At 45.9% G+C, this 14,788-nt stretch overlaps 1 protein-coding gene across 4 annotated transcripts in view; it reads left to right on the top strand.

Annotated features, from left to right (window-relative positions):
• Nucleotides 1–14,788, top strand: part of Zdhhc3 (zDHHC palmitoyltransferase 3) — a 49,026-nt gene that overhangs the window by 14,801 nt on the left and 19,437 nt on the right. For all 4 annotated transcript variants that reach the window (XM_074059354.1, XM_074059356.1, XM_074059358.1 and 1 more), the window contains exons 2-3: nt 728–1,057; nt 12,909–13,033. In XM_074059354.1, coding sequence (XP_073915455.1) covers nt 752–1,057; nt 12,909–13,033 — 431 coding nt within the window. In that variant the 5' untranslated portion in view covers nt 728–751. The remainder of the gene's footprint in view (nt 1–727; nt 1,058–12,908; nt 13,034–14,788) is intronic.

Raw genomic sequence — 14,788 nt, 5'->3', positions numbered from 1 at the left:
AAAAAACTTGGCTGTTTCAAGAACTTTCTGCATCCTAGCCACTGTTTTTTGGGGTTTCTTTTGGCTGTTACAGGGCTTGAACTTGGGACTTCATGCTTGCTAGGCAGCACTGTACCTCTTGAGCTACACCTCCAACTCATAACTGTCTGTTTATCTTTATTGCTGCCAATGCAGTACAGCAAGGTAGAATGTCTCAGTGGTTGTGGCCTAGGTCTTGTCCTAGCTGACTAGCCCCCCATGAGCCCCAGTTAGCTTCAGCTCCACTCTGGGATTTCATTGTCATGAGGCAGTGGGTACCTGTAAAAGAAAGCTTTTCCCCAGCATTTGCTGCCCCTCCAACTCCCACACCCTTGACTTTTCTGTCAAAATTTGAACTGATCCATTGAAGCACTGTCTCCGCAGATACCCTAATATCTGAGGAGAACTGGGTTCTAGTCTTACCTCCAGCTGCTCTGTTCCAGCTGACTTTGGGCAAGGCATTGCCCTTTGGAGGCTCCCTTTTCCTTCATTTTCTGTCTCGTAAAGGTTTGGAGTAAGGAGATCTTGCTTCATGAAGGCAAAGTGACTTGCGGTGTAAGGGGACACACCACTCACATCTTAAGTAAAAAAGCAGCATTTCTACTGGAGGTTTGCACATAAATATGTGTGGCTCACGTCGGAAAGGTCATTTTGTCCAGTCTCCTAATGCTAAGACAACATCTAGTTTCTGGGTTTTTGCCTCTTTCAGATGCCAGTATGGACAGAATAATTTATGATGCTTATCCCCACCCACCACTTCCGAGACATTGAGCGGAAACCAGAATACCTTCAGCCGGAGAAGTGTGTCCCACCTCCCTACCCTGGTCCTGCGGGAACCATGTGGTTTATCCGTGACGGCTGTGGCATCGCCTGTGCCATTGTGACCTGGTTTCTGGTCCTCTATGCGGAGTTTGTGGTCCTCTTTGTCATGCTGATTCCATCTCGAGACTACGTGTACAGCGTCATCAACGGAACTGTGTTCAACCTGCTGGCCTTCTTGGCCTTGGCGTCCCACTGCCGGGCCATGCTGACGGACCCCGTGAGTATGTCTGGGCTTGTTTTGACTAGCCCACACTCTCCTCATCTGGCCCCAGCATGGCCACAGCCTGCATGCTCCCCCCTACCCACCGGGACCTTGGGAATATGGAGAACAGTGGGCCCCCTTTGTTAGAATTCTGTGGGGCTCTTGTCAGGGAAGAGGGGCCACATCTACTACAGTTTATCTGTCTTGGCTGAATGGTACAGTATGCACATTGCCGTATACATTAGTTGAGCCTCCTGTGGGAGGAGTTTGGTCTGGGGGGAACCTGGCCTCTGATTGGAAAGGTGCAGCCAGATAACCATAGGGTTGGAGCAGAAAGCATGCTCGGGGTTGAAGGTGAAAGATGGTGAAGATAGGACTGGAGCTAGTGAGCTTGACATGAAAGCCACATCCAAGAACCCCTGCTCCCTCTTTTCCTGAAAAACTGGGTGAGCCAGTTTCAAGCAAGTGCCTGTTGGTGAATGTCTGGGTAAAGTGGTGACAATCTGCTCAGGGACTTAGCTAAATATACCAACTTATGCAAGTGACTGTTAAACATCTTTGCACCCTAGAATTAAACCCTCTTTCCTGTTCATTATCTTGTATGGAAAATCCAGAGAGTGCATTATTTGATAAAGACCTCCTGTGGCTTAATTGTTTCAGTGCTGGGTATATGTGTTTAAATTAGGAAAGAGAAAGCTCTGGTAACAGCAGAGGCTCTGACCACACAAATTTTGTTTCTGTGAGCCCCGGAAAGCACAATAAAGATGATGGGGTCCTGAGCTAGTTCCCTTCTCCAATAGCTCTATTTCCTGTTGGTTCAGGTGGTGGGTTGTTACTCTGTGCTGGGGGAAGGCAGCTTTCCTCGCTAGTTACATGTCAGTGACTGGTCCAGACAGCCCTCCTCTATGAATGTACCTGGGGAGATGGCTGCTTATGGGTCACTGAGCCATCATCACCTAAAGGAAGTGATGTAAAGGCACTCAAAGTCCCCCCAAAAACAAGGGCATGAGAGAGTTTTCCCAGCAGTATCAGCTTGGTCATATAGAAAACAAGTTAAGGATTGATTCAGAAAGTTTTATGATGCCCTTGCTATGGGGAAATGGGAATAAATGACATTATTTTGCTTATCTGATGGTTTAGTGCCTACTGAGCCCCCAGCACTGTTCATTCCTCAAAGTGCCCTTTGTCTAGGGAAGGCACGTGAGGATAGTCCCATGTGATGTAGGGTATGGCAGAAGGTAGAATGGTTTTTGGTGGAAAAACAAGGGAGGGGATATTAGCCAATCTAGGTAGAGGTGACTGTGAAGTAGGTGATACCTGAGTTAGTTCTCGCCAGAGTGATAGTTCTTGGCAGAGGAGATGGAGGGTGGTAGGATAGGACACAGGGGACATTCCAGGCAGAGGGAGCAGAATGTGCAAGGACATAGGCATACAGGAGTGTGGCTCCTCTAGGCAGCCAGGAGTTGTTGGGAAATGTGGGACTTGAGGAGGAAAATGGATTTGGGTTGATAGTGTGGATGGATGCTAAAAAAGGAGGGTAGGAGTTGGGTGATGAGGGGTAATCTAGAGCCCCTGAGGATTGTCACAAAAGAGTGACTAGTACAAGGACTCTCATCTGTAATTCTAGCTACTTGGAAGGTAGAAATCAGGAGGATCGCAGGCCTAGGCCAGTTGGACAAAGACCACATTGCAACAAAATAAGCCTGGTATGGCAGTACACACTTACAATCCTAGCTACACAGGAGGCATAGGTATGAAGATCACAATCTAAGGCCAGCCCAAGCAAAAAGCAAGAGACTGTATCTGGAAAAATAAGTTCAAACCTCAGTACTGTCCCTCCATCTCCCCCTGCACCAAAAAAAAAGAGCAACAAGTTCAAGTTGTCATGTTACAAGGATTGTTGTGGTAGTAGTACAGAGGAGCCCTGCAGGGACTGATGGATGGAATGAAATTAATGGCTGTGCTTATCAAGTGCCTGCTCTATGAGAGGTTCCTTCCTGAACAGTGGGTACAGTTGAGAGCAAGATAGACAAAACTCCTGGTCCTTTTGAAGCTCACATTCTATTGGAGGGCCGGGCTCCAATTGAAGCTCACATTCTATTGAGACTGAATGATGTGATTTCAGAAAGTGGTAAGTGCTGTAAAGATAGGAAAACAATATGACTGGGATGATGTGGTGACCTTAAAGGAGGCTTCTTTAGATCAAGGTAACCCCAGAAGGCCTCTCCGTGGTGATGCTGTTTGAATGACCTGAGTGACATGAAGCTGCAAGCCCAGGAAATGAAGACCTGCAGTCAAATCTTTCCAGGCAGAGTAGAGCGTATAGGTACAAGGCCCAAAAACAGGAGCCGGCATGGCATGTTCAAGAATCGGAACGAAAGCCAGTGTGACTGAAACATGAGTGGGGCAAGAGGGGCTAGAAGAGGTGGAAAGGGCTGCAGAGGCTGGGTTGTACAGGGCCCTGGAGGCCTCCTGAGACCCTTGGTCTCTATTCTAAGTGATCAGGCATTGAACTTGCACTGGAGGTTCAAGCTGGAACAAACAGAAGCAGGGGACTCAGGGTATTGTAATGTCTAGATAAGGCATGGCAGTAACTCATAGCAAGGTGGTAACAGTGAAACTAGAAAGAAGCTGTTGGTTTGGTGCATATTTTAATCCACTAGTTCTCAAGCCTGGCTGCACCAGAGAATCCCTTGGAGAGCTTTTAAACAGTACTGATGTCTGGTCCCTACCCGCAGAGATTCAACTAATCCAGGCTGGGACACTTGAAAGCTCCCATGTGTCACTCATGATCAGCCACACTGAGTACTATTGAAAAGAGCTGATAAATGGGGATTGATCACAGAGCATGCCTTCCATGTCTCAGTGGGAGCCAATTTAAGAGGAAAAATCAAGGCTTTTCTGTGGCCAAACTGCCCCTACATTATAGGCAGAGATGCCATGCCAAGTGAGCGGCAGATTGTGAGTCTGGATCTGGTGGAGGAGCAGGAAGTGGAGTGTAAAAGGTCATTGCTTTATAGGAGGCATGTGAGACCAGGAAGCTGAATGCTGGGCAGTGGGAAAGGAACCTTCTTCCCTGTCATCCTGCTGCCCTCACACACCTTTGTTCTTTTTCATACCACGTGGAAGCATGTACCCTTTCCAGGGACCACCTTAGGCTGGCCCTCACAGTTGAATGCAGAAGAACATGATTTTACCATGCTATGTTGCACAGTAGGCTTCTAGTCCCAAGTGGGTGAGTGCCACAGACGATAGCCCAAGCTCCTCATACATAAGCTTCTAGCCCCAAAGAAAACTAGGCCAAAAATGAAGAATCTGGCAAGCATCTACCAGATGTTTGGGAAGCACTTGAGAGCAATGTCCTGCAGATGAGCCCCATCTCAGGATGTTGACACCTGTTTCCCCACCTCTAGCACATGGTATCTTATGCAAAACCCAGTATGTAAAACAGAGAGCAACAGAGCTGCAGAGGTGGGAGTCTGGGGCTACCTTGGGTTTCCCAGAAGCAGAGTTGGGAACCCAGATCTCACATCCGTTAGGAGCTCCTCATTAATGCAGCAAGGAGAACGTTTTTAGAAAGGAGGCTCTAAGGAGCTCCCTAATGGAATTATAATGTTTTATATTGCAAGAATTCTAGCTGGAGGCTGGTGGAATGACTCATGGGGTAAAGTGCCTGCCTAGCAAGTGTGAAACCCTGAGTTCAAACTCCAGTACAAAAAAAAAATTCTAGCCAGGCATGGTGGCTCACACCTATAATCTCAACCACAGTTTCTGTACCACTTCCAGCTTTGGGATTTTTTTTCAAATGTAACATTAGAGCAGTTGTAACCACCAACTTTCTGGATCATTTAGCAGTCATTTATTCCAATGCAGCAGTAGTTGGGTCTGCACAGCTTGAACACATCAGGAAAGAGAGAAATGACTCACCAATGTGTAAGCGGGCTCTTTGGAGGAGATCCTGCCACTTGAGAAACAGGGGGCAGGGACAGATCTGTCAACAGAGGGAAGAGGACAGGAGGACAAAGGGGCCTCACTTGGCAACTGGGCTGGCCTAAAGGCACATGGGTGTGAGTGGTATGGAATCAGGTGTTTGATCTCTTGATGTCCTTGTCCCTTGCCCACTCTGAGGTTGTGCAACATCCCATAAGAACTCTCTATGTTCCATAAACCCAGTACATATTTAGAGGTCTAGAGTGGCCCTGAGGAGTTACCTCTTAAAGACAGGTTGAACTCTATCTTGGGGCCCCTCGCTCCTTCTTCCTTCCCATTTTCTCTATCTTTTCTTTTCCAGTTCCAAATACATTCTAAATCTGCATCCTGTGAACTCTGTCAGGGATCCTTAAAAAGTGAGATCTGGGACAGTATCTGTTTCCCAGAAGATGCTTAAAGCTAAGAGACTCAGCTCACTACTTATGGTCCCAGCTGCCAGGAAGCTCAGAGCCAAGCCTTGCACAATCAGCAATTTCATAAGCTCTTCTAAACAGCTTATTTTTGCCTCTCCATTCCTTGGACCTAATCATTTATTAATCTCATAAATGATTTCAAATATGAGATTTGAGAAAAGGTGGAATATAAATATCCATTCCATTTAAGCACATTGTTAAGGAAAAGAGAGCTCATCTGTCTGCCTGCCCCTGCCTCCTTTTAAGTCTTACCCTGTGAGCATATCACTATAAACCAGCCTCCATGACCACAGACCACTGTAGACCACTGCTTTTAGCTTCAACTGCCAAAAGTCATCAGTGGGAATTTGGAGGCCACTTCAGATGTGGAGTTGGTGCTCCCTTGGGTGTCTCTTTTGGCAACCTTGTTTAATAAGTGTGCAGTTCCCAAAGCCAGTTGGCAGGTCTTTCCTCAGAAGGGTAGTGTGGCAACATGATGTGGGCTATGGAAACTCATGGGAGTAGCAACGTGGGCCTTCCTGCAGCAGGCCAGATGTTGGGTGTAGCCAGAGAAGGACCTGGCCCATCTCGCTGAGAAGTACTAGCATGTTCCCTGGGCCTGGTCAGGGAATTTGCCTCAGGGTCTGTTTTCAGTAGGGTGCCAACATTCTCTGTATGCCAGGCTGCTTCTCACACCTGCCACTAAACCAACTTATAAACACCAACAGAAAAACCTTTCTTACTCCAGAGAGGGCAAAGTGATCAGTTTGGGGGTCACCTACCTTTCTATGGGGAATACAACTGGTCTTGTGGCATAGGCCTGTGGCTGATCACCTTGTTCCTGGGCAAGCTCTTAAAGGAAAGATCTCTGCCCAGACCAGCAGATGTGCTCAGGCCTGGCCCCTGACCACTAAAATAAAGTCAACACCTTTTCACATTGCTACAAATGGACAGTGGTATTGAATCCTTGAGATCATTGACATTTCTTTTTTTATACTTAAATCTTCTCTTTTTCTCAAGAAATTTGAGAAGATGTTTTCTTTCTGTTGTTACATTATTCTAGACACCCTTGGAAACAGGCTTTCTCATCCTAGGCCTGTTTTAATGTTAATATTTGCATAGTATTAATATAATTATTGGCAGTGGAGTGATCTGATCATTTCAAGGCAATAAACCAAAGATCTTCCAAGTCACTTAATATAATTCAAATACATGTTTGTCTTCTAATAGTGGCCTGGGTTCTTGACTTGTATGGCCTGGGTCCAGGTCCCAATTCTGCCAGTTACTAGCCGTGTTGTCATGAGAAGTCATTTGACTAGTCTGCTGTAGTTATGCTATCTGTGAAATGTGAACTCTGATAGTCTCTATCATGGTATATTGTCAGAATTAACTGACAAAATGCTTTTTGTCACGAAGAATTTGGAACTGTGCCTGGCATAAACACTCAATAAACATTTGCCATATCATTACTATTCAACTGGAATTTATTGAGTGCAGGCTTCCTGCCAGGCCCTGGGCAATTTGCTGGACTACAAGTTGAAAAACATTGTCTCTGTCCCCCAGAAATTTACAGTCCTGTAGGAGACTGTGGTGTGTAATTACATGATGTGTTATAATATATATTCAGATGGTGGAAGCACAAAAGCTGGTTCCTGGGTTTTGCCTTCAGTGTTGCCTGGTGCCATCAGGAAGAAGGCAGAAGAGATGAGCTGCAGTAGATTTTGCAACAGGCAAGGAGGTGCCTGACAGGCTGGAGGGGACGGCTTTAGGGTGGTGCCAAATACGGGGTTCTGGAGGCAGAAGAGGAAAGCTTGGGAGCGTGGTACCTTTGGGAAACCCCAGGCAGTCCATAGGACAGGACTGTAGCAGGAAGGAGACAGCACTAGATTGGGTCCAGAGGCTGAGTTGTGGTGCCCAGGAGCTCAGACTCTTCATAGTCTGTAGGAAGCTAGTGAAGACTTTAGGCCAGGACTTGTGTGATCAGACTCTCATTTTAGAATGTTTATTCTCGAAAATAGTGAAAAGAAAGGACAAAGATGGGAGAGACTGGAGGCAGGTGGGCCAGGAGATTCTCCGGCTTAGTGAAGGCCATGGCAATAGTGTGGAAGGAGCGCTTAGGCTTCAAGGCATGGGGTTCAGAGTTTGGGTTGGATTATCCTGGCTGAGAGGCTACAGCGGGTGACTGAGAGTGAGGAGAATGAGGAAGTAGGGGTGAGATTGTCCAGGGAAGAATGCAGAATGGGCAGGGATGGAGCCCTGAGGAACACCAGTGTTCAGGGTGAGCAGTAGCCAAGAACCAGGGAGAGGCCCAGTTTCCCACAGACAGAGCAGGGAGTGGTTCTCAGAAGGAGACCCCAGTGAAGATTAAGGCTGGGAATCCACCTTGGGATTTGGCCACAGAGAGATGCGCAGTGACCTGTGAGAGCAACTACCTGGTGTGGAGGGGACAGTTGGTAAAGAATTAAGTAAGAGGTGACCAGAGACAGCAAGCACACACAGCTTTAAGAAACTTCATCTGAAACTGGAAAATTCATGTGTCTCTGACTCCATGGTCTTGGGCTGGGCAGGTGGGGTGTTGCCTGGATGGGAGTGAGCCTTCTGGGAGGCCTGTGCAAATGGAATCACACTGGAGAAGCACACTTTCAAGAAGGCTGAACTGCTAATGATGACTTTAATCACGGTGGAGCAACAGGTGATAATGACAATACCTGGTGAGAGCTCTGAATGCCCTTTACAGATCTCACAAGATTTACAGCAGATTCTGGTGGCTGGACAGGGGAGCAGAGGCACCTGGGTTTTCATTCAGAAATCCAGCTCCTTTGCTTCATCTCCTTTGGGAAATGTCCCTTTGCATTTTCTCTTTTGTATATATGGCAAGAGTGACTTTCAGTTGTGTTTTTGTGGTTCCAGGCTCCACAAAAGGTCACAGGGTTACCTAAACACAAAGAGAATGAAAAGTAAGACCGTCTGGGCTCTGTGAGACTCTCCTCTGCCTTGCCTTAATGAAGCCTTCTGGCCTTGGACATGCCTCACTTTGTGGGGGTGGACGGGGGAGCCTTGGATGGCTCAAGATGAAACAGAAATAAAAAAGTTCAGTACTTTGGTTACAAACTTCAGAAAAGTTGGTCATGTTCCTACTTTGAATGACTCCTTGAGTTTATTGTTATTTTTCCTCATGTTTTTAATAAGTTTTTTTTTCCTTATTGCAAAAACCACATATTCATAATAGAGCATTTAAGAAACATAGTCAATAGAGGAGAATGGTGGAGAGGGTGAATTCAACTATGCTACATTGTAAGAATTTCCACAAATGTCACAATGTACCCTCAGTACTACAATAATATGATAATAAAAATTTTAAAAAAAACAGTCAAGGGCTGGGGGTGTGGCTCAGTGGTAAAGTGCTTGCCCATCATGGACAAGTCCCTGGGTTCAATCCTCAGCAACAAAGAAAAGAAAGAAATATAGTCAAGAAAATAAGAAGTACCTATAATCCTACTATATTAGATAACCACTAATACTTTTTGTCTTTTTTTCTCATGTATATATGTGTATGTATATGTATGTAGATATTTGTGTGGTTACATGATCTGTCATTGATGTTTCTCATTTCTATAGCTATATATTTTAAAACTATATTCTAAATGGCATTGTGCATACCATATGACTGTTGCCTACCAAACTTCATTCTTAAAATTTCTGTCATAGATTTTTCTGACATCTGGCTGCATTTTGCAGTCCACATTTTTTTCTGCTTTTAACTTCTACAAGAACATTGAATGAAAGACTTAGGGACTCAAAAGGGTGTAAGAGCCTGATCTCTACCCTCTCAGCCCTGAGCTGAGATGAGCAGGCATGTGAGCAAGCGATCCTTTGAATTTTCTCCTTGCTTCCTAAGGTTCCTCTTCCTCAAGATAAGCAGGCAGGGAAGTGTGTCTTTGCTCTAGTGACAAGTCAGCTAACTGCTGCCCATCTCAGCAGCAAATAGGTCCTCATCAGACTAGAGAAGGACCACCTCAGCAAGGGGAGGGGTTGGAGGATCCAGTACAGAGCCACGTGCAGGACAGAGAGGCCAGATCTGTAGACCCACCTCTGGGCCCATGCTTGGACTCTCCCTCCCACCATCCCTCTTCTGCTTGGCATCCACTAGGATCCCCACCCTCAGTCCTCCTGCCTGAGCTCCTGATATACACCCTGGTGGCTGTGCCCTTTGCCAGGTTCTCAAGCCTCGGTCACCTCACTGTGTCTGCCTCTGTCTATCGCACCAGCTGTTGGAGGCCCTGGGCTCCTACCACTTCTTTATACTTACCACAGTGCTCCACGATGTGCTTTCAGGAGAGAGTTGCTGGTTCATTTGTCTCTGCTCTTTCTTCATGGTCCTCCTCTTCCCAAAATTATTCTTTTGCAAGATAGATTCTGACTACCAGTCCTCATCCCTTCTGCCCTGAGAGCCCCTCACTGGCCAGTTACAGTTTGTCAGCTCTGCTGTGGGGAACCAGTCCTGCCCACCCTCACTCACTCAATGCCTGTGCTGCAGGTTTTATAAAGTGCAGGTGTAGAGATGTCCAGACCTCACCCTGTCAGTCTTTCTGTGGTAGTGCTGCCTCAGAGTCTAGGTGCCTGTTTATTTTTAAAGCTGCAGCATTGGTGCCAGTCCTTCCTTACTGGACTATCAACACTCTAAGTGTCTCTGGGGCTTTAGTCTCTCTTCTTCTGATGTGGTCCACTGAGCAAATGAGTTCTCTTCCTAAAGCACTGGGGTCACCTCACGGCTCCGGAGTGCCTACAGGGAAAAGCCCATCCTAGCCTTTACACGTGGCATTGAGTGCTGCATGGGCGAGGCCTGCCCTCTACCTCTGCCCCTTCCTCTGCCACTCCTGGGTCACTTTTCTCCTGTAGCTCTGTCTGGAAACATCTTCACATTCTCAGGCAGCCCTTAAAACGTTCATTTCTTAAAACTACTGTGATTCTCCTGGTTTGTTGGGTACTGCCTACTTTGTGGTCTCTCAATACAAATGACTTCTGCAGCACATCAGCCAGCCCCTCTGTTAGGATTGTTTATCATCCTCCCAAACACCATGAGCCTCTTGGAAATTTATCATTGAATCCTCAACAATGACTGTTGGCCCACAGAGTGGGAGAAAATATTTGCCAGCTACACATCAGACAAAGGACTGATAACCAGAATATATAGGACCTCAAAAAACTAAATTCTCCCAAAATTAATGAACCAATAAAGAAATGGGCAAGTGAACTAAACAGAACTTTCTCAGAAGAAATTCAAATGGCCAAAAAACACATGGAAAAACGCTCATCATCCCTAGCAATAAAGGAAATACAAATTAAAACCACACTAAGATTCCACCTCACTCCTGTTAGAATAGCCATCATTAGCAACACCACTAACAACAGGTGTTGGCGAGGATGTGGGGGAAAAAGGAACACTTTTACATTGCTGGTGGGAATGCAAACTAGTACAACCACTCTGGAAAAAAATTTAGAGGCTTCTTAAAAATCTAAACATAGATCTACCATATGACCCAGCAGTACCACTCTTGGGGATATACCCAAAAGACTGTGACACAGGTTACTCCAGAGGCACTTGCACACCCGTGTTTATTGCAGCACTATTCACAATAGCCAAGTTATGGAAACAACCAAGATGCCCCGATACTGATGAATAGATTAAGAAAATGTGGTATTATACACAATGGAATTTTATGCAGCCATGAAGAAGAATGAAATCTTATCCATAAATGGATAGAACTGGAAAACATCATTCTGAGTGAGGTTAGCCTGGCCCAAAAGACCAAGAATCGTATGTTCTCCCTCATATGCGGACATTAGATCAAGGGCAAACACAACAAGGGGATTGGACTTTGATCACATGATAAAGCAAGAGCACACAAGGAAGGTATGAGGATAGGTAAGACACCAAAAAAACTAGATAGCATTTGTTGCCCTCAACACAGAGAAACTAATGCAGATACTTTAAAGCGACAGAGGCCAATAGGAGAAGGGGACCAGGAACTAGAGAAAAGGTTAGTTTGAGAAGAATTAATTTAGAAGGTAACACACATGCCCAGGAAAGCAATTCGAGTCAACTCCCTGTATAGCTATCCTTATCTCAACTAGCAAAAACCCTTGTTCCTTCCTATTATTGCTTATACTCTCTCTACAACAAAATTAGAGATAAGGGCAAAATAGTTTCTGCCTGGTAGCGAGGGGGTGGGGAGGGGAGAGGAAGAGGGTGGGGGAAGAGGGGAGAAATGACCCAAACATTGTATGCACATATGAATAAAAGAAAGAAAAAAAACAATGACTGCTGGGAGTGGAGGACTCAGCACCAGGCAGATGCTTGGCAAAGGTTGGGACCCGGCTCAGGCCTATGCCATGTCTCTACCCTTCTGTTTGAGTGGGTCCAGAGTTTGAGCAGATTTTGATGTCACTTTGGCTCTGCCTTGACGCCCTACAAAATGGGCACAGTTAGAACAAGAGCACAAAATGTTAACTATTCCATGTTAACAGGATGGAATAGCAAGTCACATACCTGAGGGCCACAGCTCCCTGTTGTTGTGGATTTACTAAGTACTAAAAATAGATGACCAGTTCTGTTGTAATAGTAGTACTGGTGAAACGTGAAATAAAACATTCCAGTTCAACAGAACCCATTGAAATGTAGAGCTGCACATATGTTTTGGTTTGGGAGGTGATGCTCACCATTGAAAACTCACAGAGGGAGATGCTATTACCAGGAAACTTAATGTAGAACAAAAACTAGTCTCTGACTCAAATCCTTACTAAATAAGAAAGAATGTACTAACTTGAAAGGGCACTGGTGGCTCATCTGTAATCTTAACTACTCAGAAGATATAGATCAGGATGATCAAGGTTCGAGGGCAGCCTATGCAAAAAAAAAAAAAAAAAGTTAGCAAGACCCCCTATCTTAACAAAAACGCTGGGAGTGGTGTGTACCTGTAATCTCAGCTGTTCAGGAGGTATAGATAGGAGGATTAAAGTCCAGGTCACCCAGGCAAAAAATGTGAGACTCTATTTGAAAAATAGTTAAAGCAAAATGGGCTAGGAGTATGGCTCAAATGGTATAGTGCCTGCCTGCCAATTGCAAGGCCCTGAGTTCAAACTCCAGTGCTGCCAAAAAAAAAAGTACTCAATATAGTGATAGCAAATGAAAATAGGAAATTAATCAAGGGATTAACATACCTAATCACGTTCCTTCAAGATTTTTTTTTCTGGTGGTACTGGGGTTTGAACTCAAGGCTTCCACGCTTGCTAGGCAGGCATTCTACTACTTGAGTCACTCCACCTGCCTGGGAAAATTGTCATTAAATATTCCTCGGTGTTGACATAATTCTAGGTGTGAGTGCACATGTGTATGGTGGCTGCATTGAAGTGACTGTATCTCCACTGCAGAGAGTGAAACTGAGAACTGCCAGCCCAACCCTGACTCCATCTCTTTGTTACAGGGGGCAGTACCCAAAGGAAATGCCACTAAAGAGTTCATTGAGAGTTTGCAGTTGAAGCCTGGGCAGGTGGTGTACAAGTGTCCCAAATGCTGCAGCATCAAGCCTGACCGAGCCCACCACTGCAGGTACCTTCCTTGGTCTCTCTCCTCTCTACTGTCACCCTGCCTCCTGACACACACATACATACCCACACACACAACCTGGAATAGCCCACACACTTCCCCAGGGGCTAAGTCAGTGACAAGACTAATAAACGTCTCCTGCTGTGGGTGCAGAGTGTCCATTGTGAGGCTCCCTCTGCTCCCCGTGAGCCCACTGCATGGAGAGGGCATTTGATTTGGGACCAGGACTCAGCTCTGCCATAGCTGATGCAGGCCTTTGTGTCAATGTATGTAAAATTGAGGGGACTCTGAGTTTCCTATTACCACATGGCTTTGTTGCAAGGGTACCATGACTGAGACCATTCTGTCCTGTGGATGTCTGGTACCTCAAATGAAAGGGGTTGTTCTTGAGTGAAGGCTTTCCTTTAAAACAAAACTTGTAGACAATTGTGGAATTCAACCAAAAATAACACAAAACAAAATTTTCCCATCCTACCTATAATATGTTTTACCTTTTTGTTTTCAGGTTCTTTTTTGTTTTGCATCTTCTCAATGAGAAGACATCTAGATAAAAATTACACTTTATCATTACAAAAGAACTTTAAGGGCCAAATTACAGAGCCACAAAAATGCCACTGTATCCCCTTTCCAGACCAGTGAATATGTTTGGAGGTTAGGGAGCAATGCACTTGCTCTCAGAAGTGGGAGTCATCCTTGTCAGTTTGAGGTTATAGAGAGACACTGGGTTATATAAGAGATCTGAGCAAGTGAATGGTGGCCTTTCTATGGGGGCCTCGCTGCCCATGTCACAGGGGAGGGTGGTCAGTCTCCAGCACTCAGATTGCAGTCAGCTGCTCAGTACCTGCTATATCTGGCGCCTCAGCCCGCCTGTCTCCTCACTTACCTCATTTTCTCATGGCCACCTCTGTTGTGAGGGGTGGCTTTCTCTAGTTGAGGAGACTAAGGCTCCAAGGTCACACAACCAGTGAGTACTCTAGACAGGATTGGGTCCTGGTGGCTCTGGCTCCAAGTCTAGGCAGGGACGCGATCTCCAGTTTGGAGATGACTCCTGTAACTTTGTGTAATTGTGTGCTTGTTTTTCTGTCTCTGACCGAGAGAGATATCTTCAGTCCTCCCTAGTACCTAGCCTGCTTGAGGGTAAGGGCTAAGGAACTTGGACAGGGGCCTATGGTGGTGGCTGTCTCTTGAGGACTTTCTGCCTTTGGGTTGACTTGCTTCTTGTGCCTCAGATGACATCCAGCCTTTCCCTGCTCCCCTGGGGTGCAGGAGCTAGCAACTCTTCTAGCATCACCTGGATGCAAAGGCCTGGCTTGCTCACATGTTCCACCAAATAGCTCCATCGGGTGGCCTTGATGTTGCAGAGGTCAGTGTTTGAAATCCAACACTGTCCCCACCACGCTGTGGCACTTAGGCTAGGTGCTTCATCTCTAAGCCTCAGCTTTCTTTGTGTAACCAGGGGCAGTTCCTCCATGGTTTATTTCAGTGATTAAATGTACATAGTTGTTAGTCACCCAGCTCAGTAGAAGCTACTTGTTAACAGAAGACTGTGTTGGAAGTTTGAGGAATGCTAACTTTATATATGCTGGACCAGACATAGAACTATTAACTTTGCAGAAGAGAACTTTGGGGCTACCACAGTGGTTCTTTCCTCTTCCTTCCCTGAGTCCTTGGCCCCCCTGGTGTTTTCCTCACTACCTCCCTACCTCCCTACCTACCGTGATCCGGAGGAGGTCTTCTGAGTACTGATAAACAAATCAG

The sequence above is a fragment of the Castor canadensis genome, chromosome 17 (genome assembly GCF_047511655.1).
Source record: "Castor canadensis chromosome 17, mCasCan1.hap1v2, whole genome shotgun sequence".
Classification (NCBI taxonomy): Eukaryota; Metazoa; Chordata; class Mammalia; order Rodentia; family Castoridae; genus Castor; species Castor canadensis.
This window is presented reverse-complemented; position numbering and strand designations above follow the sequence as displayed.